Source organism: Salmo trutta, chromosome 28 (genome assembly GCF_901001165.1).
Source record: "Salmo trutta chromosome 28, fSalTru1.1, whole genome shotgun sequence".
Classification (NCBI taxonomy): domain Eukaryota; kingdom Metazoa; phylum Chordata; class Actinopteri; order Salmoniformes; family Salmonidae; genus Salmo; species Salmo trutta.
This window is the reverse complement of record NC_042984.1, coordinates 38,759,261-38,785,223: the sequence shown is the minus strand read 5'-3', so window position 1 is coordinate 38,785,223 and position 25,963 is coordinate 38,759,261. Positions and strand designations below refer to the sequence as shown.

Here is a 25,963-nt window from a genome sequence, read left to right as displayed (position 1 = left end):
TCCCAACCCCAATGTTACGCTCACAGCCCCTAAGTATTTCTTATAACTCCTAACGTACGCTTAATACCTCTGTTAGCAACGCCGTTTGGATTTGAGGTCAGTGATTAAATGCACTGCTTTGTGAGAGTGCATTCACCTCTACCCAGTAGATGTTACAGATCCAGACTGACACACAGACATGATACTAATCCACAGCTGATCATGTTAACTCTTCATTTGTTTTCCCTCCCCTTCTGTGCACAACACGCGTCGTCATTTTATCAGTTACGAATGACGGCTACAAACACAATTTCTAACGACCAAGCAGCTCCGCTGTTCACATGCGGCGTACATGCTCGATGCTAAGACAATGGTTTCACAAGGTCAGCCATTTCAGTCTACATGTTAATTCCGCACACTGTTGGCGTTAGGCTCTTCCGTCTGCCCCCCCCTGCCCCCCCCCCCCCCCCCCCCCCCCCATGGATCACTGTATTATCTGTGTGTGTGTGTGTGTCCATTCTCTGCCATCAGCACTTGTCCCCAGCACTTCTTATCATGGTTATAACATGTCAACAGATGACGTACTGTACCACTATGCCAACTAGACAAACTCCCCTCATCACTTCTGTGGGGTCAATTTCCATACCTAGTTCTTACTCACCCAGTCACTTGCTCTCTCTTGATTCCCTCCTCCCTCTCATGTCGCTCTCACTCTCACTATTTTCTCTTCCTCTCTTACTCTCTCACCCCCCTCCCTTCTCTCCTCACAGTCACCCTCTCCCCTGATAGTCCCCCTCTCATTCCCGCTCTGTCTATTGTGGGGGGGCGACAGAGGGGTTAAGTTTGTTTGATTTCGGGCCGTCCTGTATGTCCGCCCCCCCCCCCCCACCCCTGGCCCAGAGGGGGGATTATGGCGTCACTCGGGGCCCCTGGGGGGGTGTTATAAAGCCCCCGGCGGGCCCTCTCCCCTCCGTCAGAGAGGCTAAAACGTCCACAGGACACTCCGTCTATCCCTGTCTCTATTCTAGAACCACTCCTCTAGCATCAATGCACACCTCTTGACAACTATTCCCGAGACACACACTCCCCCCCCACACACACACACCCCTATGTCTCTACGACAGGCGGCTAGTGGAGGCAAGCAAAGCTGAGTTGATGTTTGACTGCCTGCGCGCCAACTCCAGATCGTTCGTAGATTAGAAATCGATCTGTCGGTGGATTCCTCTGTCGACTTTTTAAACTGTTTGTCTTCCAACTGATTGGCTCAGTGAGACAACGTTTAGGTCAGCCCAGCTAGCTGACTGCCAAAGGGAAATCACTTTTTTTTTTTTTTTGCATCTGAAACTGCAAAAAAATCACCTAGACTTTTAGAAGGTACAAGCTTTTTCTAGATTCACCCCAACAACTTTTTTCCCAAGAACATTTTCCGTTTTGAGGAGCGTCCAGTAAACGGCCAGCATGTGGGAGTTCCGGTCCATGGCGTTTTGGCGGGCGGTCTTCGCTGAGTTCTTCGGTACCATGTTCTTTGTGTTTTTCGGCATAGGCGCTGCGCTGCGCTGGACCACTGGGCCTCACCACATCCTGCACGTGGCGCTGTGCTTCGGCTTGGCGGCTGCCACCATCATCCAGTCCATCGGCCACATCAGCGGCGGCCACATTAACCCGGCCGTCACCTTCGCCTATCTGGTAGGCTCCCAGATGTCCCTGTTCCGCGCTTTTTTCTACTGGGCTGCCCAGTTTCTGGGGGCCATGGCCGGGGCCGCCGTGCTCTATGGGGTCACCCCAAAAAACATGAGGGGTAACATGGCTCTCAACATGGTAAGATACCACTCACCCACATCTCTAAAAGTACTGGGCCTATTCCCTATATTCCCTTTATGGTGCACTGCAAAATACGTGCACTATATAGGGAATAGGGTGCCATTTTGGACCCTTGTCAGCACAAATCATCAAAATAATATTATATATATCAACAACAGTCAACAATGTTGATAGGGTTTGATAATTGTTTAGGTTCGGTAGGCTTCTTGAATGGAATTGGGGATTTAGAAAGGGTAGAGATGGACAGGGATTAGGGAATCATCGCGGAACCTTCTGGTAACTACAGTTGCTACTGTACAATGAGAACAATCCAAGCCATCAGTGTTATGTAAAACTGAGGCTATAGCGGTGAGGCCACTGAAAGAATTGATTAAAAAACAAAAAACAGTTTGGGTTGATTTCTGTTACATCTTTGATTGAGTCATTACTGACATGTCCTGTTACAAACCTAACTTGAAAACCACATCTAATTGCGCAAACAATACACACTTTATTAGAAAGAGGACAGACTTATTTTACAAAAATGACTTGTCCTCAAGTTTGATTGATATATTTTTCCTCTGGCTGTCTCCAGCTGCAGCCTGGCATCAGCCTGGGCATGGGCACCACAGTAGAGGTGTTTCTGACCATGCAGCTGGTGATTTGTATCTTTGCCGTGACGGATGAGAGGAGGAACGGACGCATGGGCTCTGCTGCCCTGTCCATCGGCTTCGCTGTCACCGTCGGACACCTCATGGGGGTGAGCAACACACTGACACTAACACACACTCAGAGTAACACATACTCAGAGTAACTCACACACACACACACAGATAGGGGAACACACACGCAACGACCAAAAAGTACTCATAGTGGAATACACACAAAAAACAGCATTGTGTACAACAGAAATACGTATTTCATTCTGAGCGCCCGGTTGTCCTTCTCTGCTATAGATGTACTACACTGGTGCTGGAATGAACCCTGCCAGGTCTTTCGCCCCCGCTGTACTCTTCAGGAATTTTGTAAACCACTGGGTGAGAAACACACAGTCATACACCATAATGCAGCCTCTGAAATATTCATAGAATAGATCAAATAATCAAATGACAATGGTGGATTCTATGATCTTATAGTAGTTAAGAGTATAGGTAATGCCAAAACTATATCAGCGACAACAATACAAGTTGCTCGTGCCATATCTTCATGCTAACCTTTGTGTGTGTGTTGTGTCAGGTGTACTGGGTGGGTCCCATGATAGGAGGTGCTATGGGCGCTCTTCTGTACGATTTCATGCTGTTTCCCCGCATGCGCGGTCTGTCTGAGCGCCTGGCCACACTGAAGGGCAGCCGACCCCCCGAGACGGAGACCCAGCAGGACACCCGCGGGGAGCCCATCGAGCTCAAGACACAAGCCCTATAAGCCTGTCCCTATCTGGGGACGAGGGATGAGGGACAGGCCCTGTGTCGACCAACCCCCGTGCTGCCCCCAACCCGTCAACACACATACACTCACTCACACAGACTCACTAACTAACACTCACATTGAGACACACTGACTAAACATGCAGATTCAGACATGTATTTATACACAAACTGTACACACACCCATACACACACATACACAGACAGGTTCACAACCTTCAACCTCAACATGCAACGAGACTCCTCTCCCTCCAACCTCACACTCTGTATACTGAATTGGACATTGTGTTTGATAGAGGCGAACGGGGCCTGCTCCAACAGTCCCACTAACCTCCCCTCTCCTCCTCAGCCACACCAAGTCTTCCCTTCACACATCCACATTGACACAAGGACCAGACCTGTCACCACAGAAGCATGTGGGTGAGGTGTAGGTGGGCACCCACTGGGCACAGACGTCAATTCAACTTCTATTCCCACATTGGTTCCACGCCATTTCATTGAAATGACGTGGAAACAACGTTGATTCAACCAGTGTTTGCCCAGTGGGGATGTAGGTATGGCTGGGGTAAGAGGTAAGGGCATGGGTGGGCTTTGGGCAGGTAAGGGTATAGGATAGAGGGTAGGGGGTTGGGGTGTAGATGGGGTAAAGGGGTTGGGGTGAGGATAGGGAGGCAACACTCCAGGTTTTTAGTCGGATAGGGTTGTGTTAGATCAGTGAAGATGGGCATGCTTTTTCATTATGCATCTGATTTATCGCTCTCAATTTTTTTCAGTTGTTTTCTGCACTTCAGACACAAGATGTGGATGTATGATACCATTAGATTTTACCAGGGTTTCATTTTTCAAATCACTTCATTTTTATCTCTGTGTGTGTGTGTGTGTGTGTGTGTGTGTGTGTGTGTGTGTGTGTGTGTGTGTGTGTGTGTGTGTGAGTGAGTGTGGGTGCTTCTACAGTATGTGTGTGTGTGTGTGAGAGTGAGTGCGTGTGTGCCTGTTTGCCAGTGAGTGTGTTTGCCAGTGAGTGTGTGTCCGTATGTGAATTCGTGTTTAAATCGAGTTCGCAGAAACAGTACTTTTCATTTTGTTTTCTTTTCATGAACACTCTCCTGTTTGTATCACGATGATCTTTCATTACGTTATCCATTTTTAAGACATATAACTTATCCTCCCCTCACTGTGGTATTTGCTATGATATTCATTTTTACACAAACCATCTGCTTTTTTTGTTCAGAAAAAAAAAAAAAGAATTTTAAAGGAAATGTTATCCCAAACTGGACTGATTCCTTTCACTACAGAATGGCTGCGTAAGCTTTTCATGAAGTCTCCTTTTATGATTTGATCCTTAATGTCAGCATAAGGCAGTTTAAACCACATTTAAATGAAAATAAACCAAAAAAACTTGATACAAAATCTGTGTCATCGTGTTTTGTTTACTCCATTATAACAGTATGGCATTTTAATGCCTTGTGTTGCGTTGGCTTGCAGTAAGTGGGAATGACCACAAGATGATGCTCCCAACATGTTTCTGGCTCCCCTTCCCCCAACTTCAGAACGTTGAGAAAAAAAAGAAGTGTTTAACCTTGTCTGCCTTGATGTTCATAGAACTCCACTGACCTGCTGTTACGTAGTTGAACCAAGAACGATATGTGATCACTTGGTTATAGCATTTACATTTAAGTCATTTAGCAGACGCTCTTATCCAGAGCGACTTACAAATTGGTGCATTCACCTTATGACACCGTTCTCCCAAGGACACTAATACCAGAGTGGCCACCGCAAAGCCCAAGAGCCTGAGCCGATCTGGAAGTTACTGTCGCCCTGCTTGGGATATTTAGCCTATATTGGCTATTGGGTGAGACGCAGGGCCCGTTCTAGCTTGATAGGCTATGTCAGAGTGGGAAATTGGACATGTAAATTGGGCCAAGTTGAAGTTAATAATGCATTTAGGTTCTAGCTTAATGAGATGCATGAATACATCGCACCAAAAGCTTGATTTCGATGGCTGTTTTAAAACGAATTCCCTGCAATTCTATGTACTAATGATTTACGTTCACCACTTGGTCAATTTATTTGATGATTACATCTATGCAAATAAATTAGATGAATGAATAGTTCACAGCTCTTTATTTTATTCTGTAACAGGGTATATTGTAACCAGCTTACCTTAAGAAGCACTCCAATCATTTAAAATAACACTCGTACAGATCTGTTGTCTATACACCTAATAGTCCTACTCATCACGTGTTATTATTACAAATAGATTATCACTCCTCGCAATAGTGCTCGTTTAGTCAAGTTATATCAAAGCTGTGTCCATTTTTCCTCTTATCTCTCTCCTCAATTCTGTTTCCCCCGTCTCTCTCTGTATTCTATGAACTCACTGGTCACGGACGTCGATTCAACGTCGGTTCAATGTAATTTCCTTGAAAGGACGTGGAAACGACGTTGATTCAACCAGTGTGTAACCTGTGGGAAAGGGCTAACTATAAACATGTCCAGACCATTATGAGAATACAACAATAGCAACATAGTTTCCTATGGGGACAGAGAGGAGTGAGCGATTGTTTTTAGTGCCTGCCGGCTACAGCTTCTCTGTGTCCCTCGAGGGTTTCTCTGGAACTGAAAGAGTACATTTGTTCTATGCTGTTGGTGCTGTACCAACCAGGGCACCATCAGTAGGTGCATCTTGTTAGTCTGAACTGGCTTCCTCTCTCACCCTCCTCTCGGTATTCAGCACTGATCAAAAACAGATGGTGTGTGTTTATTGTAGCCAGTGCTGTGTCCCAATAAGTCTGTGTGTGTGATGATGACTAAGTATGGCCATGAGACTTCTCCAGTTGACTTTGTTCCAGCTCTCACCAGCCTCCGGTGTTTGAGCAATACTCTCTGTGTGCTGGAGTAGGGAGGGTTGAGGCTATGGGTGTTTCCCACATCGATAGACAACAGCATTTCCCCCCAGATATAACCAAATTATTGTTATTGGCTGAAGAAAAGGGAGGAATCAAAGGAGTTGGTGTAGAAATGACTGTGTGTGTGTGTGTGTGTGTGTGTGTGTGTGTGTGTGTGTGTGTGTGTGTGTGTGTGTGTGTGTGTGTGTGTGTGTGTGTGTGTGTGTGTGTGTGTGTGTGTGTGTGTGTGTGTGTGTGTGTGTGTGTGTGTGTGGTGGGAGTATCCGTTTTTAAAAAGACATTTCCAGAAGATATTCAAAGTGAAGAAAAACATACACTTGGATTACACACAGACTTCAACACAGATGTCCAGCACAGATGGTAATGGTAAGCCACCCAAACAGTCCAGACCTCCAGTGTCCACACACGCGCAAACACATCGTCTGTGAATTAACCAGAGCATGTAGACCAACATTTATGCACACGTCATGACATCTTGGTTTTCAAAAAACAGTCATGTCATTTTGTTTAATTACAAATTATTTTTATTATGCATATTGTTTTGTGGTTGTATGGCTTCATCATACATGTGAATAAGGTGGTTATGTAGACAGAGACTCCTGCAGCAGCTCTGTACCCTAAACTGCAGCTGGCCCAGAGACAATGGCACAACGCTGACTCTCATAATGGTTTACAATGGGGGCTGACACTGAAGCTAACAAACACACACTCATGCTAATGCATACTCACTGCGCCACACACATGCGTACTCACTGCCCCCCCCCCCCCACACACACACACACACACACACACACACACACACACACACACACACACACACACACACACACACACACACGTTCTAGCAGAGATAATTTCACTGTCCCTGATAGACAACTATTGTATCGTTATAACTTTACGCTACTATACCAATACCAAATAGTACAGCCTACATTGGCCTGTATTTTTTTCCTGCATCTGCTCATGTTAAAAAATACTGAGATAGTCAGTTACCCCAGTTGCTGCAGGTCTCTAATGACGATGAATATGGAAATACATACTTCCCTAAAAATCTGCTTTGACATGAATATCTTAGGGTAGCAATTATATAAAAAGCATATATTACAGTGTTGTCTACCTTATACATATGCATCCCATACTCCATTAGAATAATAATAATGGCATATTCAGTGAAATTCTGATTATCTCAATCTGCAATAATTTACTCACAAATATGGAGGACATGGAAAATGGGAATAGAGCAGGTAGACAGATGGACGGACAAGCAGAGACAGAGAGTGCATAAACATTTTCCACTGGAGCAATATGAATCTTGTAAAAATGGACATAGAACAAAATTCTGAAATAGAGAATAGAAATGTACAGAGGTGATAAGGCCACGTACAGAAAGGTATTCCTGAAGAATGTGCAGAAGAATGTGCTGCTTATATACAGTGTCTTCAGAAAGTATTCACCTGGACTTTTTCCACATTTTGTTGCGTTACAGCCTGAGTTTAAAAAGGATTCAATTGAGAATTTGTCACTGGCCTACACACAATATGGGGATAATGTCAAACTTATGATTTTCAACATTTTTCTAAATGATTACAAAATGAAAGCTGAAATGCCGCAAGTCAATAAGTATTCAACCCCTTTGTTATTGCAAGCCTAAATAAATTCATGAGTAAACAAGTCACATTATAAGTTGCATGGACTCACTCAGTGTGCAATAATAGTGTTTAACATATTTAAGCGTGACTACCTCATCTCTGTACCCCACACATACAATTATCTGGAAGTTTCCTCAGTTGAGTAGTGAAGTTCAAACACAGATTCAACCACAAACACCAAGGAAGTTTTTTTTAAAAGCCGACATTGAATATCCCTTTTAGCATGGTTAAGTTATTAATCACACTTTGGAAGATGTATCAATACATCCAGTCATTACAAAGATAACACCGTTGCCGGAGAAGAAGGAAACCACTCAGGGATTTCACCACGAGGCCAAGGGTGAGTTTGTGATTATAGAGTTTGTGATAGGAGAAAACTGAGGATGGATCAACAACGTTGTAGTTACTCCACAATAGTACCCAATTGACAGAATAAAAAAATATTCCAAAATATGCATCCTGTTTGCAACAAGTTGCTGCAAAAAAATGTTGCAAAAAATGTGGCAAAGCAATTAATTTTATGTCCAGAATACAAAGTGCTACGTTTGGGGCAAATCAAATACAACACATTGCTAAGTACCACTCTACATAATTTCAAGCATAGTGGTTGCTGCATCATGTTATGGGTATGCTTGTAATCATTAAGGACTGGGGAGTTTTTCAGGATAAAATAAAAACAGAATGGAGCTAAGCATAGGCAAAATCCTGGTTTAGTCTGCTTTCCACCAGACACTGGGAGATTAATTCACCTTTCAGCAGGACAATAACCTAAGACACAAGGCCACATCTACACTGGAGTTGCTTACCAAGAAGACAGTGAATGTTCCTGAGTGGCTGAGTTACAGTTTTGACTTCAATCTACTTGAAAATATATGGCAAGACCTGAAAATGGATGTCTAGCAATGATCAACAACCAATTTGACAGACCTTGAAGATTTTTGAAAATAATAAATGGTCAAATATTGTCCAATCCAGGTGTACAAAGCTCTTAGAGACTTAACCAGAAAGACTCACAGCTGTAATCGCTGCCAAAGGTGTTTCTACAAAGTATTGACTCAGGGATGTGAATACTTATGTAAATGAGATATTTCTGTATTTTATTTTCAATAAATTTGCTAAACTTTCTAAAAACATGTTTTCACTTTGTCATTATGGGGAGTTGTGTGTAGATGGGTGAGAAAACATTTTTTTAAAATAATTTTTGAATTCAGGTTGTAACACAACAAAATGTGGAATAAGTCAAGGGGTATGAGTACTTTCTGAAGGTACTGTAAATCCTATTAAATTACTAGAGGCGGCTATAGAATAGCCTCTGAAATATATGTAAACAGAAAGCTGTGAGTGCTATTATGTGATACAATATCAGTACTTGTTGCATTTACAACGTGTCTAAGTCCCATTAACTGATTTGAGCCAGTGTATGGCTGTGAATTCACAGAATTTTTTGAATGGAATGTTGGCATATTGGCAGCTAATTTGACAAATTTATGGAATCATTTCTCTAAACCTGGCTGGCTAGCTAGCTAACACAGTGCTGATAAATTCCTCACATTCATTGTGTTACACAATATCTTATCACAGCACTGGCAAACCATGGTTGACCAACTCCCTGACCAACATGGCTGACCTTTGGACCATCATAAGAAGGTTCATGTCCATTCTAGTATTCTAATTCTATGATGCTGCGTCTGTCTCACCTCGCTAATGAAATGTTCAGTAGTACTTCTGGAAGAGTGAGGTGGAGACTCTGGTGAAATATAATGGCTATCCAACCCATCTTCGCCCAACCTTCAAACTCCATCCACTGCATTAAAGGGCTGCTCAGAAAAGCCTTAGCTACTTGTGTACGATGGTGGGTGGTCTCCGCGGGTAAGGAGTGGAAGGTGGTAGGTTCTTCTTCTTGTGCTCTCATGTTCCATCGACTCCATCACGTTTGGCATCGGACACAAGGAGAGCTCTTCAAACATTCATATAAACATTGGCGACAACAGCAATAGTAGTATAGTAACAACTACGATAACAATAATGGATAATAACCCTAATAGAAAAACAGGAAGAAATCTCAGTGTGTTTTGTTTGTTTTCACAAAGCCCTTTTGGATTCTGACCCCACTCGCTCCTTGGTTGTCAGGAGTCTCGTCCTGATGATGTCACAGGTCATAGTGCAATAATCCTCTTGTTCCAAGTCTCCATACGTTGTTGTCATGAGTGTCTCCCTCCGATTACCCTCACCCACCTCCATAACCCAGGCCCCCCTCACTGCATACGGTCGGGGTGGTGGAGGGGATATTGGAGGTAGGCTGTAGGGGGGGCAGAGAGGCCAGCGAGGGGGTTGAGGGAGAGGTGGATGGGTGTGGGAGGGGTGGGGGGGGCAGACATGGTAGGGCCTGGTGTGGCGGGGGAGTAGCCGTAGCGGAGGTAGCTAGCGGAGGGCGAGGGGGCGTAGGGGTAGTGCTCCAGGCCAGTGGAGGGGGTGGAGGTATAGGGGGCGTAGGCTGAGCTATAGTCCAGATACGGGGAGGAGAGGGAGGCCTGAGAGGGGCTGAGGTGGGACTGGAGCAACAGGCTGGGCTGGAGGAAGGCCTGGGGGTACATATACTGCTGGGCCAATCTGAAGAGACAGAGAAAATTATAGATACAAGTGTACAGTATGCGGTTATACATTAGGAATGTATACACACGCACAGGCCTGAGGACACACATACGGCTCAGCCATCGTGGAGAAAGAGGCACGTACACTACAGTAGCCGTAGATGATGTACCACACCACTGTAATTACAGGGGACATACAGTACCCAGTATGCCCAGTGAATGACTGACATATGGCATTGAATACTCAGCTTCCGAATAGTGCTAGCTTTGGCATAGTATTACCCGAATACTGTATGTAAAGATTTACGTCAAGCACAATAACGTGTCGATCAGGATCCTTGTAAAATAATACCTTAGAATGTGAGATGTGCACGTGATCAAATGTTTCTGAATGTCAATCCCTTTCATCAGGGGGATTGTAATAACTGGGTTTTTATAATTGGCTATTTTAGTGGAGAGCTTTGTCTAATTATGTCCCTGGGAAGCAGAAAATAACACCAGAGGGAAAATGATTTCACCCCAATGCTCAATAGGTAGAGAGAAGAGACGGGGGGAGGGGAACGACTCGGGAGAGGAGAGACTATCTCCATGTCCTGAGGATATCGAGGGTAGAATACAGGCAACAAAGAGAAAGTAAAGGAGGGAAATGTAGGGGAATGAGGAGACTGAAAAATAATAAAGGAGGGAGAGGGGAGAGAGAGAGGCTCAGTTTGGATGGTATGCTGTTTTACAAGAGAGGCTCAGTTTGAGCCACTCTAAAGGCGACCGCATGCTTCCCAGCCGAAACAGTTCGGAAGGCGTTGTGCATATATTATGACGACATTTTGTGACGTTTTGGACTCCGGTGAGGGTTTTTTCGGTTGTTCGGGCACACAAAACTTTTTCTAGAGGCAAGCCGAAGTCTACACCCCTTCGTCGGTGATTGGTTAACAGTAGGGATTCTTCCATGAAGACTTTGCTGTCATTCAACGAGACATGCAACTCGTTATGATGTAATTTTTTTTTGGGGGGGGGGGAGTAATACTTCACCAAACATCTTAGTTTGATGTCAAATTGTGTGACTAAGATCTCCTCTGCAAAAAGGTCAAAATTAATGACAGATTTCTTGAGTTATTTTAGATTAATTCTGACTATTTTGAGGAAGTGTATACTGCTACAGTGTCTCAAAGCGGACAAACAGTACCATTTCTGCTTTTTCTAATTTTTCAAGCAAATGCATTTTAAGGGAGCACACTCGTTCGGTTCCCCTAGTCGACTTTGGCTAGCCGCCAGCCGAACTGAAGCCCGCTGACACCTTAACACTGCCACTTCAGCAAAGGACAACACAACTTCACACACACACACACACACACACACCAGCCCTCAAATCCTGCCTGCCTCCCCAGATGTGTGTTTGCAGTGACTGAGCCCTATAATCCCCCCCTCCAACCCCACCCTGTCTCTGTGTTTCAACAGGAAACACACCCCACCCACCCGCCTCCTTCCTCTCCTTCTTCAAAAAAAGAACAGAATTTGAATAAAGTGCCAAATCTCACTTCTCTGTCAGCTCCCTGCCTGGCGCCTGCCCTGCCAGCTAGCTGGACCAGATGGTGCCTCAGTGGCTGCCTTGCCGACTCTGGGTCCTACAGGCAGCCACTGGACCACATTCTGCCCCCCCACCCCCCCACACACTTGCGTTCACACACACCTCTTCACAGCCACTCCTACCATTAGTCATTAGTCCCCTCTCCTCTTAAACAACCATGTAAATACAGCAAGCCTGGGGACAGAAGCTCTGTTTTTCCTGTTCTGTTTATCTTTGTTATTTGCCCTTTCCAATAGCATGGACAGACAGACAGAGCAATATTTGAACCCCGGGCCAGAGAAGCCCCTGGAGAGGCGGAGCTCCCCATAGAAGGAGCCCGACTCTATTTGCTCTGAGACAATGGTGCTTACTTACCGCCAAAATGATGAGTTTGGGCGGGGTGGGGTTTGTTTTGGGGGGGGGGGGGGTGCCTGCGTGTCCATGTGTGTTTTTGACAGAGTAGTCAAGGCTTCATGAAGATAGCTCAATCCACCCCATACCAAGTGACTTCCGCAAAAGATTTAGAAAGAGGAAGTCCTTTTCATTGTTATGGCAGACAGAGACTTGATCATGATCAAATCCAGTGGAAGAGAGGGAACACTTGTGCTTTAATTGTCCATTGGTTCTCTGAAGGAGACATTCAATCAGCCCACCATAATTCATTCACAGGCTCATCTGGGTCAGCCTCAATTCCCTTACCACTCAATATATCATTCAATAATTGAAAGCCGGCGGCTGCAATATTAATAGCCCTGTGAGCCATGGGGGTTTGAAGGGCCTATCACAATCCCTACTCCCACTGAACACAGAACACACACCCCAATCAGACTGGCCTCACAGAATAGGAAAGGATCATTTAGCCTAATATAGTATAGCACTCATCAGAAACCATGGACAGCTCTGGTCATCTCCCTTCTGGCCAAACAAATGCCAGAAAGATGTTTTATTTCTGGGTCAAACTAAGTGTTCACAACTAAGTTAGTTGTGAAGTACACTGAGTGTACAAAACATGCACAAAAGCTCTTTCCATGACATAGACTGACCAGGTGAAAGTTATGATCCCTTATTGATGTCACCTGTTAAATCCACTTCAATCAGTGTAGACGAAGGGGAGGAGACAGGTTAACGAGGGATTTTTAAGCAAGACAAAAGATTTAAGTGCCTTTGAAAGGGGTATGGTAGTAGGTGCCAGGCGCACCGGTTTGTGCCAAGAACTGCAACGCTGCTGAGTTTTTTTACACTCAACAGTTTCCCGTGTGTATCAAGAATGGTCGACCACTCAAAGGACATCCAGACAACTTGACAGAAGTGTAGGAAGCGTTGGAGTCAACATGGGCCAGCATCCCTGTGGAATGCTTTCGACACCTTGTAGAGTCCATGCCCCGATGAATTCAGGCTGTTCTGAGGGCAAAAGGGTGTGCAAGAAAATATTCGTAAGGTGTTCCTAATGTTTTGTCCACTCATTGTAGATCACTGTAATAACTTTGGTACCGAATATTCAGAACTAGCCTGCCACTTACCAGTAAGAGAGTGAGTTGACTGAAACTGTTTTAAGTGTCAACAGTGCTCTTTCCCCCAGACGCACAAACAAGCACACGCACATCCCATGCCACTGAGACTGTTCACCCATCTATCACACCATGACTCACAGGCCAACCCCTCACTTCTCTACTCAGCCTGTTTTCACAACACACTCATTCCCTGGAAGTGTGTGTGTGTGTGTGTGTGTGTGTGTAAGGAGGTGTTGTAATGGTTTGACTAGTAGCTCATCGGCCCGTGTAGGTCAACCATGGCCGAGAGAGAGTGAGATGAAGGAAAGATACAGAGGGGGGAGGGAGAGAGGAAGAAGAGAGAGCAAGAGAGAGAGAGAGAGAGAAAGATACAGAGGGGGATGGAGAGAAAGAGAGCCATAAGCAGGCTAAGAATATCCCCATGTCCAAATGTATCCATGTTAGGAAACAGCAGCAGGCTCGCCAGTTAAGTGAAGCAAGCCAGTGTCTGGATATTCTCACCGAGTTGTGTTCTCTTGTAACTGATGGTAGCACAGCTGGCTGAGGGGTCATTCTCAGACTCTATGAGACCACTGGGACTGTCAGTTACAACATGTGCTGAATACACAACTAGACAGACTGACAAGAGGAAAAGATGAAAGGAAGGAGATTAGGGGAAGAGGCCGACAGAGACCGAGAGAGTGGTTCCTTCTTACCCATACTGCCTCTGGATCAGGGCGGGATGGACCTGCTGCACACCGATGGAGAAACCTGTGTGGCAGAGAGAACCCAGCAGGGTCAGAGACCATCAGATACTATATAAAACAACAGACATCATCTGAGCTACTGGGAGGACAATACAGGAATCAGACCAGGACAGATAGACACACAGAGCTTGCATAAGGGACAGAGTGCCTGGAGGAAGAGATCCTACCACCCATTTACTTTTCATCTCTCTGTCCCTCCGTCTTTCCCTCCCTTGGTGAGCTGAACACTCTGGCACTGTTTAAATAAGCGAAACCGAGAATCTACGGGGACACTGATGAGAAACAACACACACTCGCTGACACATTCACTCTCGCACACATGCAGCTCTGACCTCATTGACTCCTGAGTTCACCATGAATGTGAAGATAGGAGACTCATCTCTCCTTCCTTCCTTCTATTGCGCTCTCCCTCCCTCTCAATATCTCACTAACTTCAGACTCCTTTTTCTCTCACAACCACTTAATGTTCCTCTAACTCGTACACAGGCACACACAGACACACCCCCACCCCAGTCATGTTCTGTTTATCATGACTCCCTGGGTGAGTTGAGTCACACAGGACAAGGAAGAGTCAGATCTGCTGTTATTTCTCCCCCCCCCTCTCATTATCACCCCCACCACCACACACACACACACACACACACACACCCACACACAGACTCTCATCTCACACAAAATAACAAAATACCATGCTCTGACATATCTCATCAACTGCATGTTTGGAGTGTAACATAGCAACAACACACTAACAGAGGTACAGTATACTGCTGTGCGTCATTCACACATATGCTACATCTAAAAATGACATCCTGTTATCTATATAGTGGTGCACTAATTTCATCCCTGTATTTTCTCCACAGGCTGAGAGGAGAGGCTGGTGGTTAACAAGCTGGTAGTTAACAGGCTGGTGGTTAACAGGCTGGTGGTAGACTGGTGGTTAACAGGCTGGTGGTAGACTGGTCGTTAACAGGCTGGTGGTTAACAGGCTGGTGGTTAACAGGCTGGTGGTAGGCTGGCCGTTAGCAGGCTGGCGGTTAACAGGCTGGAGGTTAACAGGCTGGAGGTTAACAGGCTGGTGGTTAACAGGCTGGTGGTTGGTAGGCTGGTGGTTGGTAGGCTGGTGGTTAACAGGCTGGTGGTTAACAGGCTGGTGGTTGGTAGGCTGGTGGTTAACAGGCTGGTGATTAACAGGCTGGTGATTAACAGGCTGGTGATTAACAGGCTGGTGGTTAACAGGTTGGTGGTTAACAGGTTGGTGGTTAACAGGTTGGTGCTAGGCTGGTAGTTAACAGGCTGGTGATTAACAGGCTGGTGGTTAACAGGCTGGTGGTTAACAGGCTGGTGGTTAACAGGCTGGTCGTTAACAGGCTGGTGGTTAACAGGCTGGTGGTAGGCTGGCCGTTAGCAGGCTGGCGGTTAACAGGCTGGAGGTTAACAGGCTGGAGGTTAACAGGCTGGAGGTTAACAGGCTGGTGGCAGGCTGGCGGTTAACAGGCTGGAGGTTAACAGGCTGGAGGTTAACAGGCTGGTGGTTAACAGGCTGGTGGTTAACAGGCTGGTGGTTAACAGGCTGGTGGTTAACAGGCTGGTGGTTGGTAGGCTGGTGGCTGGTAGGCTGGTGGTTAACAGGCTGGAGGTTAATAGGCTGGTGATTAACAGGCTGGTGATTAACAGGCTGGTGCTAGGCTGGTGATTAACAGGCTGGTGGTTGATAGGCTGGTGGTTGACAGGCTGGTGGTTAACAGGCTGGTGGTTAACAGGCTGGTGGTTAACAGGCTGGTTGGTAGGCTGGTGGTTAACAGGCTGGTAGTTAACAGGCTGGTGGTTGGTAGGCTGGTGGTTGGTAGGCTGGTGGTTGGTAGGCTGGTGGTTGGTAGGCTGGTGGTTGGTAGGCTGGTGGTTAACAGGCTGGTGGTTAACAGGCTGGTGGTTAACAGGCTGGTGGTTAACAGGCTGGTGGTTGGTAGGCTGGTGGTTAACAGGCTGGTGGTTGGTAGGCTGGTGGTTGGTAGGCTGGTGGTTAACAGGCTGGTGGTAGGCTAGTAGTTAACACTGTACGAGCCTGACCACATGGCCCCCTCAGGGAGAAGCTGTGTGTGTCACCAAGTGTGTTGTCTGTGTACCGTATAATCTAGAGTAATGTAGCTATAATAGTAGTCAACTGAGAGTGTGTCATCTGCTGCGCTCACCTGTATGTCTGTGTATGAGAGAAAGAGTGTGTGTGTGTGTGTGTGTGTGTAACACCTGTCTGTGGGCTGCGTGGCTTGGCTCCCAGGTAGGCCAGGTTGATGTTAGCCTTCCTACCGTCGACGATGGGGTTGGGGTCTTTACATGCCCGCTCTGCCGCCCCCCTGTCCATCATAGTCACCTGACAGGAAGAGGAAAGAACACACAGGTTTGGGATTCAGGAAGTGATCAATCCGGTAACTTGTATCTCAACAATAAATCCCTGTAATCCCAGTAAAGCGTATCAGTGTTCATACTGTACTGTTTGAGCTCTAGTAGATAGTAAGATCCTGTGTGGTTATAACATAGTGTGTGATGGTAAAGTATGAAACAGAGGATTTCAGGGCTGAGCCGTCTGCTGCTGTGGGGGAGTAAGTCTCTCAGGTTAGGGGGCAACGGCATCCTGACCTATCACAAAGAATGGTGGGCGTCTGGGTGTGCAGGGAGGGGGGTTAGGGTATCTTGCAATCCTATCATTATTTTACTAACAAGGGGATGCTAAATAAGAGCAAGCAGTAACATGGTACATCGAAACACACATTCATTGTCTCTCTCACAAACGCGCTCGTGCGTGCACACACACACACACACACACAGCTGTGACTGCATCTATTACAGTATACATTAAGGTATTACAGTAAGAGTAGTCCCAAACTCTGCTAATAAATGAAGGCGAAGTGAACCGAAAACATGAAATGAGTAACAGTACAGGGCACTGATGGGACTGCGTTCTTCTTTTGCTTTTATTTCAAAGCATCATACTCTGGAGTCCTATGCGAACACTGTCTGTGCTGTGGACGGGTTGATTGCTGTGTTTCTGAAGGCTGCCGGGGGAATTAGACTGCTATGGTAAGTCAGTGTTGAAACGGGCAGACTGTCCGGCCTGGGCCAGAGACAGAACACGCACTGGTTGGCTAGCTAAACTCATCAACATGAGTATGCACAGGCATGTAGGGAAAATATGCATTGCTTTAACTCCCCTCATCTCTCTCTTGTCTTTTTATCCATCTGTCTCGCTGACACTCTCCCTTCCCCCCTTTTCTCATAACCACACACAGCTTGACAAGGGGGGGTGGTGTCTGTCTGTGTGGAAGGAAGTCAAAAAGAAACTGCAGCCTTATCGCAGAGCGCCAACACGTCACACCTCTGTGACCAGGGGATTACCTTCTGCTAACACACAACACACAGCCTCCCCCAGAGAGGGAGGGAGGGAAAGAGAGCATTGAGCTATAAATGGGGAGGGGGGAGAGAGAGAGAAAGGGAGAAGGATGGGAACAAAAGGAGAGAGACCGCACGAAAAACAGTACAAACAGAAGCTCCTCAGGGACAATCTAGAGACCCTATTTGTGGACGATTACAAGACTGGGAACATAAGCAACCGCTATAAGAGCACAGAGGCAGAGGGTGGAAAATCTGAATAGTGAAAAAGGAGGACCCTGAAACTGAGACAGCCGTGCAGGGCAACATCAAACACTTCCAACAGGACTTTTACAGAATCAAAGAGAGAGCACAGCAGGAGAACCTCTCTTGGTGACGACTCCTCCACACAAAATGAGTCGGTCCACCCCCCCCCCCCCACAGACGAACAACCCCATGAGTAGGCTTTTGGCCTAAAGAGAAGGAGCAACCCCATGAGTAGGCTTTTGGCCTAAAGAGAAGGAACCCAGACTTCAACAAAGAAATCAGAAATACAGACATTGTCATCCTGCAAGAAATATGGTATAGAGGAGAAGGACCCACTGGTTGCCCTCTAGGTTACAGAGAACTGTTATTCACATCCACCAAACTACCAGGGAATAGACACAGAACAGTATATTTGACCTACAGTATCAGCTAACATATCAAATTGTAAAAATAAATATAGCGGAAAACATAAGAAAACTAACAATGAGAAATGATTTGATGAAGAATGCAAAACCAGAATTAAGAAACCTATCCAACCAAAAACTAAGAGACCCAGAAAACCAGAATCTACATCTTCACTAAAACAGAACCGAAATACGCTAAGAAAAAAGGAAGAACAGCATGTCAGCAAACAGCTCAATGTGAATGTATAGAATCAAATCACTTCTGGGACAATTGGAACACATTAAACAAACTACACAAAAGAGCTACAGTATATAAAGCAGGCAGGCATCGAGGCATTCAGTTAGTGTACGCACGACAGTGTCTAGGGTTTACCGAGAATGGAGCGACAAACAAAAAAAACATCCAGTCAACGGCGGTCCTGTGGGCGAAAACAGCTTGTTGATGAGAGGTTGAAGGAGAATGGTAAGATTCTTGCAAGCCAAAATGCGGCCCACAAACAGAAAAATAACGCCGCAGTACAACTGTGGTGTGCAGAACGGCATCTCGGAGAAAACAACTCGTGGATCCTTGTCAAGGATGGGCTATTGCAGCAAGCGACCACACCGGGTTCCACTACTATCAGCTAAAAACAAGAAGGGGCTCCAGTGGGCACGCCATCACCAACACTGGACAACTGAGAAGTAGAAAAATGAATCCCAGTTCCCGTTGCATCATGCTGATGGCTGAGTCAGGATTTGGCGTAAGCAGCAGGAGTCCATGGACCTTTCCTGCCTGGTGTCAATGGTACATGCTTGTGACAGTGGTGACTGGTGCGGGGAATGTTTTCCTGGCACACGTGAGGTCCCTTGATACCAATGAGGGCCTACAACAGCACCTAGAACTTCTGCACAGATTGTTAGACTTGGGCCATGACAGTAAATCAGTAAGACAAAAATGATGGTGTTCCAAAAAAGGTCCAGTTGCCAGCCCAACAAATACAAATTCTATCTAGACACCGTTGCCCTAGAGCACACAAAGAATTATACCTACCTCGGCCTAAACCACAAGGCTGTGAACGATCTAAAAGACACGGCAAGAAGGGCTTTCTATGCCATCAAAAGGAACATAAAACTCGACATCCCAAGCATTAGGATCTGTTTAAAAAAACTTGAAATCATTTACATTTACATTTAAGTCATTTAGCAGACGCTCTTATCCAGAGCAACTTACAAATGGTGCATTTACCTTATGATATCCAGTGGAACAACCACTTTACAATAGTGCATCTAAATCGTTTAAGGGGGGGGGGGTTAGAAGGATTACTTTATCCTATCCCAGGTATTCCTTAAAGAGGTGGGGTTTCAGGTGTCTCCGGAAGGTGGTGATTGACTCCGCTGTCCTGGCGTCGTGAGGTAGCTTGTTCCACCATTGGGGTGCCAGAGCAGCGAACAGTTTTGACTGGGCTGAGCGGGAACTGTGCTTCCTCAGAGGTAGGGAGGGTGTAGGGCCTGATCAGAGCCTGAAGGTACGGAGGTGCCGTTCCCCTCACAGCTCCGTAGGCAAGCACCATGGTCTTGTAGCGGATGCGAGCTTCAACTGGAAGCCAGTGGAGAGAGCGGAGGAGCGGGGTGACGTGAGAGAACTTGGGAAGGTTGAACACCAGACGGGCTGCAGCGTTCTGGATGAGTTGTAGGGGTTTAATGGCACAGGCAGGGAGCCCAGCCAACAGCGAGTTGCAGTAATCCAGACGGGAGATGACAAGTGCCTGGATTAGGACCTGCGCCGCTTCCTGTGTGAGGCAGGGTCGTACTCTGTGAATGTTGTAGAGCATGAACCTACAGGATCGGGTCACCGCCTTGATGTTAGTGGAGAACGACAGGGTGTTGTCCAGGATCACGCCAAGGTTCTTAGCACTCTGGGAGGAGGACACAAGGGAGTTGTCAACCGTGATGGCGAGATCATGGAACGGGCAGTCCTTCCCCGGGAGGAAGAGCAGCTCCGTCTTGCCGAGGTTTAGCTTGAGGTGGTGATCCGTCATCCACACTGATATGTCTGCCAGACATGCAGAGATGCGAATCGCCACCTGGTTATCAGAAGGGGGAAAGGAGAAGATTCATTGTGTGTCGTCTGCATAGCAATGATAGGAGAGACCATGTGAGGATATGACAGAGCCAAGTGACTTGGTGTATAGCGAGAATAGGAGAGGGCCTAGGACAGAGCCCTGGGGGACACCAGTGGCGAGAGCACGTGGTGCGGAGACAGATTCTCGCCACGCCACCTGGTAGGAGCGACCTGTCAGGTAGGACGCAATCCAAGCGTGGGCCGCGCCGGAGATGCCCAACTCGGAGAGGGCGGAGAGGAGGATCTGATGGTTCACAGTATCAAAGGCAGCAGATAGGTCTAGAAGGATGAGAGCAGAGGAGAGAGAGTTAGCTTTAGCAGTGCGGAGTGCCTCCGTGACACAGAGAAGAGCAGTCTCAGTTGAATGCCCAGTCTTGAAACCTGACTGATTAGGATCAAGAAGGTCATTCTGAGAGAGATAGCAGGAGAGCTGGCCAAGGACGGCACGTTCAAGAGTTTTGGAGAGAAAAGAAAGAAGGGATACTGGTCTGTAGTTGTTGACATGGGAGGGATCGAGTGTAGGTTTTTTCAGAAGGGGTGCAACTCTCGCTCTCTTGAAGACGGAAGGGACGTAGCCAGCGGTCAAGGATGAGTTGATGAGCGAGGTGAGGTAGGGGAGAAGGTCTCCGGAAATGGTCTGGAGAAGAGAGGAGGGGATAGGGTCAAGTGGGCAGGTTGTTGGGCAGCCGGCCGTCACAAGACGCGAGATTTCATCTGGAGAGAGAGGGGAGAAAGAGGTCAAAGCACAGGGTAGGGCAGTGTGAGCAGGACCAGCGGTGTCGTTTGACTTAGCAAACGAGGATCGGATATCGTCAACCTTCTTTTCAAAATGGTTGACGAAGTCATCCGCAGAGAGGGAGGAGGGGGGGGAGGAGGATTCAGGAGGGAGGAGAAGGTAGCAAAGAGCTTCCTAGGGTTAGAGGCAGATGCTTGGAATTTAGAGTGGTAGAAAGTGGCTTTAGCAGCAGAGACAGAAGAGGAGAATGTAGAGAGGAGGGAGTGAAAGGATGCCAGGTCCGCAGTGAGGCGAGTTTTCCTCCATTTCCGCTCGGCTGCCCGGAGCCCTGTTCTGTGAGTTCGCAGTGAGTCGTCGAGCCACGGAGCAGGAGGGGAGGACCGAGCCGGCCTGGAGGATAGGGGACAGAGAAAATCAAAGGATGCAGAAAGGGAGGAGAGGAGGGTTGAGGAGGCAGAATCAGGAGATAGGTTGGAGAAGGTTTGAGCAGAGGGAAGAGATGATAGGATGGAAGAGGAGAGAGTAGCGGGAGAGAGAGAGCGAAGGTTGGGACGGCGCAATACCATCCGAGTAGGGGCAGAGTGAGAAGTGTTGGATGAGAGCGAGAGGGAAAAGGATACAAGGTAGTGGTCGGAGACTTGGAGGGGAGTTGCAATGAGATTAGTGGAAGAACAGCATCTAGTAAAGATGAGGTCAAGCGTATTGTAGGGGGGGAAGGTGAGAGGGTGAGGTCAAAAGAGGAGAGGAGTGGAAAGAAGGAGGCAGAGAGGAATGAGTCAAAGGTAGACGTGGGGAGGTTAAAGTCACCCAGAACTGTGAGAGGTGAGCAATCCTCAGGAAAGGAACTTATCAAGGCGTCAAGCTCATTGATGAACTCTCCAAGGGAACCTGGAGGGCGATAAATGATAAGGATGTTAAGCTTGAAAGGGCTGGTAACTGTGACAGCATGGAATTCAAATGAGGAGATAGACAGATGGGTCAGGGGAGAAAGAGAGAATGTCCACTTGGGAGAGATGAGGATTCCAGTGCCACCACCCCGCTGGCTCGATGCTCTAGGGGTATGCGAGAACACGTGGGCAGACGAGGAGAGAGCAGTAGGAGTAGCAGTGTTATCTGTGGTAATCTATGTTTCCGTCAGCGCCAGGAAGTGTAGGGACTGGAGGGTAGCATAGGCTGAGATGAACTCAGCCTTGTTGGCCGCAGACCGGCAGTTCCAGAGGCTGCCGGAGACCTGGAACTCCACGTGGGTCGTGCGCGCTGGGACCACCAGGTTAGAGTGGCAGCGGCCACGCGGTGTGAAGCGTTTGTATGGCCTGTGCAGAGGGGAGCGAACAGGGATAGACAGACACATAGTTGACAAGCTACAGAAGAGGCTACGCTAATGCAAAGGAGATTGGAATGACAAGTGGACTACACGTCTCGAATGTTCAGAAAGTTAAGCTTACGTTGCAAAAATCTTATTGACTAAAATGACGAAAATGATACAGTACTGCTGGCTGGTGGAGTAGGCTAGCTAGCAGTGGCTGCGTTGTTGACTTTGTTTGAACGTGTAGCTGGCTAGGTAACCTCGATAGTTTCAGTACTACACCTTGTCATGATACAAAAGCAACTTTGTAGCTAGCTAACATAACACTAATCAAGACGTTCCTTTGTAATGTATTTAGTTTCTACAATGCTGCTCGTCGGTAATAGTTGGCTAGGTTTGGAAAAATGGCGTCGCGGGGGACGGAAATAGCTGGCTAGCTAACCTCGATAATTACTAAACTACACAATTATCAAGCTATGACAAAGACAACTATGTAGCTAGCTAGCTAACACTGCACTAGTCAAATCAGTTATAGAACCCATTGCTCTCTATGGTTGTGAGGTTTGGGTTCCGTTACAGAATAACGCCTCACCAAAGGGGAGCATCAGGGAGATTTTTGTGTTTTTTTGTGAGTGTAGGTGATGTCGGGTCCGGGTGCCGCAACCGAGGATGCCTCAGCTAGCTTGTCAGGCTCCCATGCCTCAGCTGGCTCATCAGGTTCACAAGACTTGGATGGCTCGGCAAGCTCCAATGCCTCGGCTGCTTCGTCAGGCTCCAATGGCCCGGCCGGCTCGTCAGGCTCCCGCGCCACAGCCGGCTCCCGCGCCTCAGCAGAAGAAACTGGCCCACTCCTGGTCCTTGGGACCGTCCCTCTGGTCGGCATCCTGCGGTTGGAGCTGCGCGTTAGGGAGAGGGTACTGTCACGTATATTCCCTCTCCGGCGCTCGAGGTCGTCAGGCTGCTCATTATTACGCACACCTGTCACCATCATTACACGCATCATCAGACTCACCTGGACTCAATCACCTGCCTGATTACCTTCCCTATATATGTCATTCCCTTTGGTTTTTTCCCCTAGGTGTTATTGTTTCTGTTCCGTTGTTTCATGTCTGTACGCTACTCGTGTTTCTTGTTTTGTCCATGTTCGCTTATTTATTAAATGATTCACTCCCTGAACTTGCTTCCCGACTCCCAGCGTATACGTTACACTGGGGCTCTATTCATAAACACAAACAGACCCCACAGAACCCCAGGACAGCAACACAATTCGAACCAACCAAATTATGAGAAAACAAAATTATTACTATTTGAAAGACTGGAAAGAATCAACTAAAAAAACAGAGCAAACTGGATGCTATCTGGCCCTAAACAGAGAATACACAGTAGTAGAATACTTGACCACTGTGACTGACCCAACATTAAGAAAATCCTTGACTATGTACGGACTCAGTGAGCATAGACTTGCTATTGAGAGAGGCTGCTATAGGCAGACCTGGCTCTCGAGAGAAGAAAGGCTATGTGCCCACTGCCACAAAATGAGGTGGAAACTGAGCTGCACTTCCTTACCTCCTGCCAAAGGTAGGCCCATATTAGAGACACATATTCCCCACAGATCACACAGACCCACAAAGAATTTGAAAACAAATCAAACATTGATAAACTCCCTTATCTGTTAGGTGATACACCGCAATTGCAATGTGCAATCACAGCAGCAAGATGTGACCCGCTGCCATGAAAACAGGGAAACCAGTGGAACACAAACATTGTAAATACAACCAATACTTTTCTGTTTACTTATCTTCCCCTACTATTCGTAGTACAACTATTTTTTTTACACATTGTTAAAAACACTGTTCTGAACTGCGTAAATAAAGTTGTGTGCAAATTAGTGTGAAATATTTCACAGCAAATAAAACCCTCACGCTTGGTCATCTCATATTGTTTCAGCTCATATTCATTATTCACATATATTTGATGTTGTTAATCATTGTGTGTGCGTGTGTGTATTTGTCTGTATATGAGAGGAAGTGTGTGTGTGTGTGTGTGTGTGTGTGTGTGTGAGATTGGAGAGGGAGCGGGTTGTTGTTCAGGACTCTGAGATAATTGATGTTACACTTTGTAAGAAATAATCTACTCATGATAAAACATGTGACTGCAAGACCACAAACACTGCACATCCTTGTTGGCCTGAACAAAGTGTGTAACAGCAAGTTAAAGAACCCGTGCTCTTTTCTTTGCAGATTACACAAGCACCTTCAGACCAATACATAAGGGAATGTCAGCAGCACATGTACAGATCCACACAGAAAATGGAAAGGAAACGTAACGGTTTACAGTTCGGTGTGGGAAATGTGCAGTGGGCCCAGCCTACCCAGTAAAACAGAACTGAAAGTGTTGCCTCACTTTCAATATGTTCTCAATTCAAGGTGGTTGGGTAAGCATTACAGTGGCCTAATTCAAGATGGTTAGCGGAACAGTTTGTGAAAGTATCCTGTGATAGAAAATCTAATCTGGGTCTACTTCTTATCTGTCACAAGGCACTTTCATCATTGGTTACAATGTAGTAACTTTGTATAAGGCTTTTGTAATATAAAGTGTAATCAAAATAAAATGCAGTGTGTCATGAAATTAACTAATATCAGTGAATCTACATGATACCGCTGAGTTTTGACACCAAAGTGAACAAAATATTGTGCGCTCAAAATAACTGACACTTTGGAACGCGCTCTGTAGCGCACCACACACAATTTCTCACACGTTTACAGTAGTCCACTTCCTGTAACCTACAATACGCTACATTTACAGTCAATTGAAATGGTTTCTAAACAAAGACCATGGGCAGAAAACAGCAGACAGTCAGCCTGACATGTGTTCTGTCCTGCCAAAGGAAGGTTATGGAGAATTTAGAAGGGGGTATTGCACAGCGTGTTAGATGAAGTAAAATACACTTACAAAGCCGTATCCTCGGGATTTCCCGGTTTGTCTGTCCGTTATCACAACGGCCTCGTCAATATCCCCGAACGTCTCGAAGTATTTTCGAAGGGATGCATTGTTGGTATGATAAGGTAAACCACCGACAAAGATCTTAGTGAAAGTAGTGTCATTCTGAATAGTGGGATGCATTGTCTCCAGACCTCCGTTAACAAATTGATGGAAAAGCATTTGTCCGCTGCGTCCGAATGGAAAAACGAAAACCGTCTATGGGAAAAAACACAATATAAACAGTCACAGGTGGTATAGCAAAGTTCTAAACAACACAATTGGTGCTGGAGAGATGAAAGCTTTAAATGCGCAATGGTTTGGTTTTCAAGCGCGCAATCAGGCTTGATCCGTCCAGTCTCTACCGATGCAAAAACACTTCTTTATTCCATGCTTTGAGTTATATCGAAGCAGGGGCGACCAAATGTACGGGCTACACTCCAGGTCCTTCTTGACAGGTGTCTTGAATACTCCTTCGAAATATCTCACAAGAGGAATTAAAAAAAAAAAAATATTTATACTTGGGGAGTTTCAGACACGCCCACTCCCATTTTGGCCAATAGACAAGCGAAGCAACGCCCCCTGTGAACTTTATACGTGACGTTTTCCGCAGCCCACGCCCTCCCGGCTGCAC

The 25,963-nt window shown here is 46.5% G+C and overlaps 2 protein-coding genes across 2 annotated transcripts; one reads left to right on the top strand and one right to left on the bottom strand.

Annotated features, from left to right (window-relative positions):
• The first annotated feature begins 966 nt into the window (after positions 1–966).
• LOC115166172 (lens fiber major intrinsic protein-like) lies at positions 967–3,816 on the top strand. Its single transcript, XM_029719929.1, has 4 exons — positions 967–1,797; positions 2,375–2,539; positions 2,736–2,816; positions 3,016–3,816. The coding sequence occupies exons 1-4, from the start codon at positions 1,438–1,440 to the stop codon at positions 3,199–3,201; spliced, it is 792 nt and encodes a 263-aa protein (XP_029575789.1). The 5' UTR covers positions 967–1,437; the 3' UTR covers positions 3,202–3,816.
• A 5,836-nt stretch (positions 3,817–9,652) lies between these two features.
• LOC115166173 (RNA-binding protein 38) lies at positions 9,653–25,815 on the bottom strand. The gene is made up of 4 exons (XM_029719930.1): positions 25,303–25,815; positions 16,418–16,541; positions 14,123–14,177; positions 9,653–10,371 (listed from the first exon to the last, which is right to left on the bottom strand). Exons 1-4 carry the CDS (start codon positions 25,510–25,512, stop codon positions 10,017–10,019), a joined length of 744 nt encoding a protein of 247 aa, XP_029575790.1. The 5' UTR covers positions 25,513–25,815; the 3' UTR covers positions 9,653–10,016.
• Between the last annotated feature and the right edge of the window lie 148 nt (positions 25,816–25,963).

Coding starts and splice junctions, on each gene's coding strand:
- LOC115166172 (XM_029719929.1), top strand. CDS start 1,438: ATGTGGGAGTTCCGGTCCATGGCGTTTTGGCGGGCGGTCTTCGCTGAG. Junction 2,540..2,735: donor CCGTCGGACACCTCATGGGG/GTGAGCAACACA, acceptor TCTCTGCTATAG/ATGTACTACACTGGTGCTGG. Junction 2,817..3,015: donor GGAATTTTGTAAACCACTGG/GTGAGAAACACA, acceptor GTGTTGTGTCAG/GTGTACTGGGTGGGTCCCAT.
- LOC115166173 (XM_029719930.1), bottom strand. CDS start 25,512: ATGCTTTTCCATCAATTTGTTAACGGAGGTCTGGAGACAATGCATCCC. Junction 16,542..25,302: donor AATCCCGAGGATACGGCTTT/GTAAGTGTATTT, acceptor TCTTCCTGTCAG/GTGACTATGATGGACAGGGG. Junction 14,178..16,417: donor GCCACGCAGCCCACAGACAG/GTGTTACACACA, acceptor TCTGCCACACAG/GTTTCTCCATCGGTGTGCAG.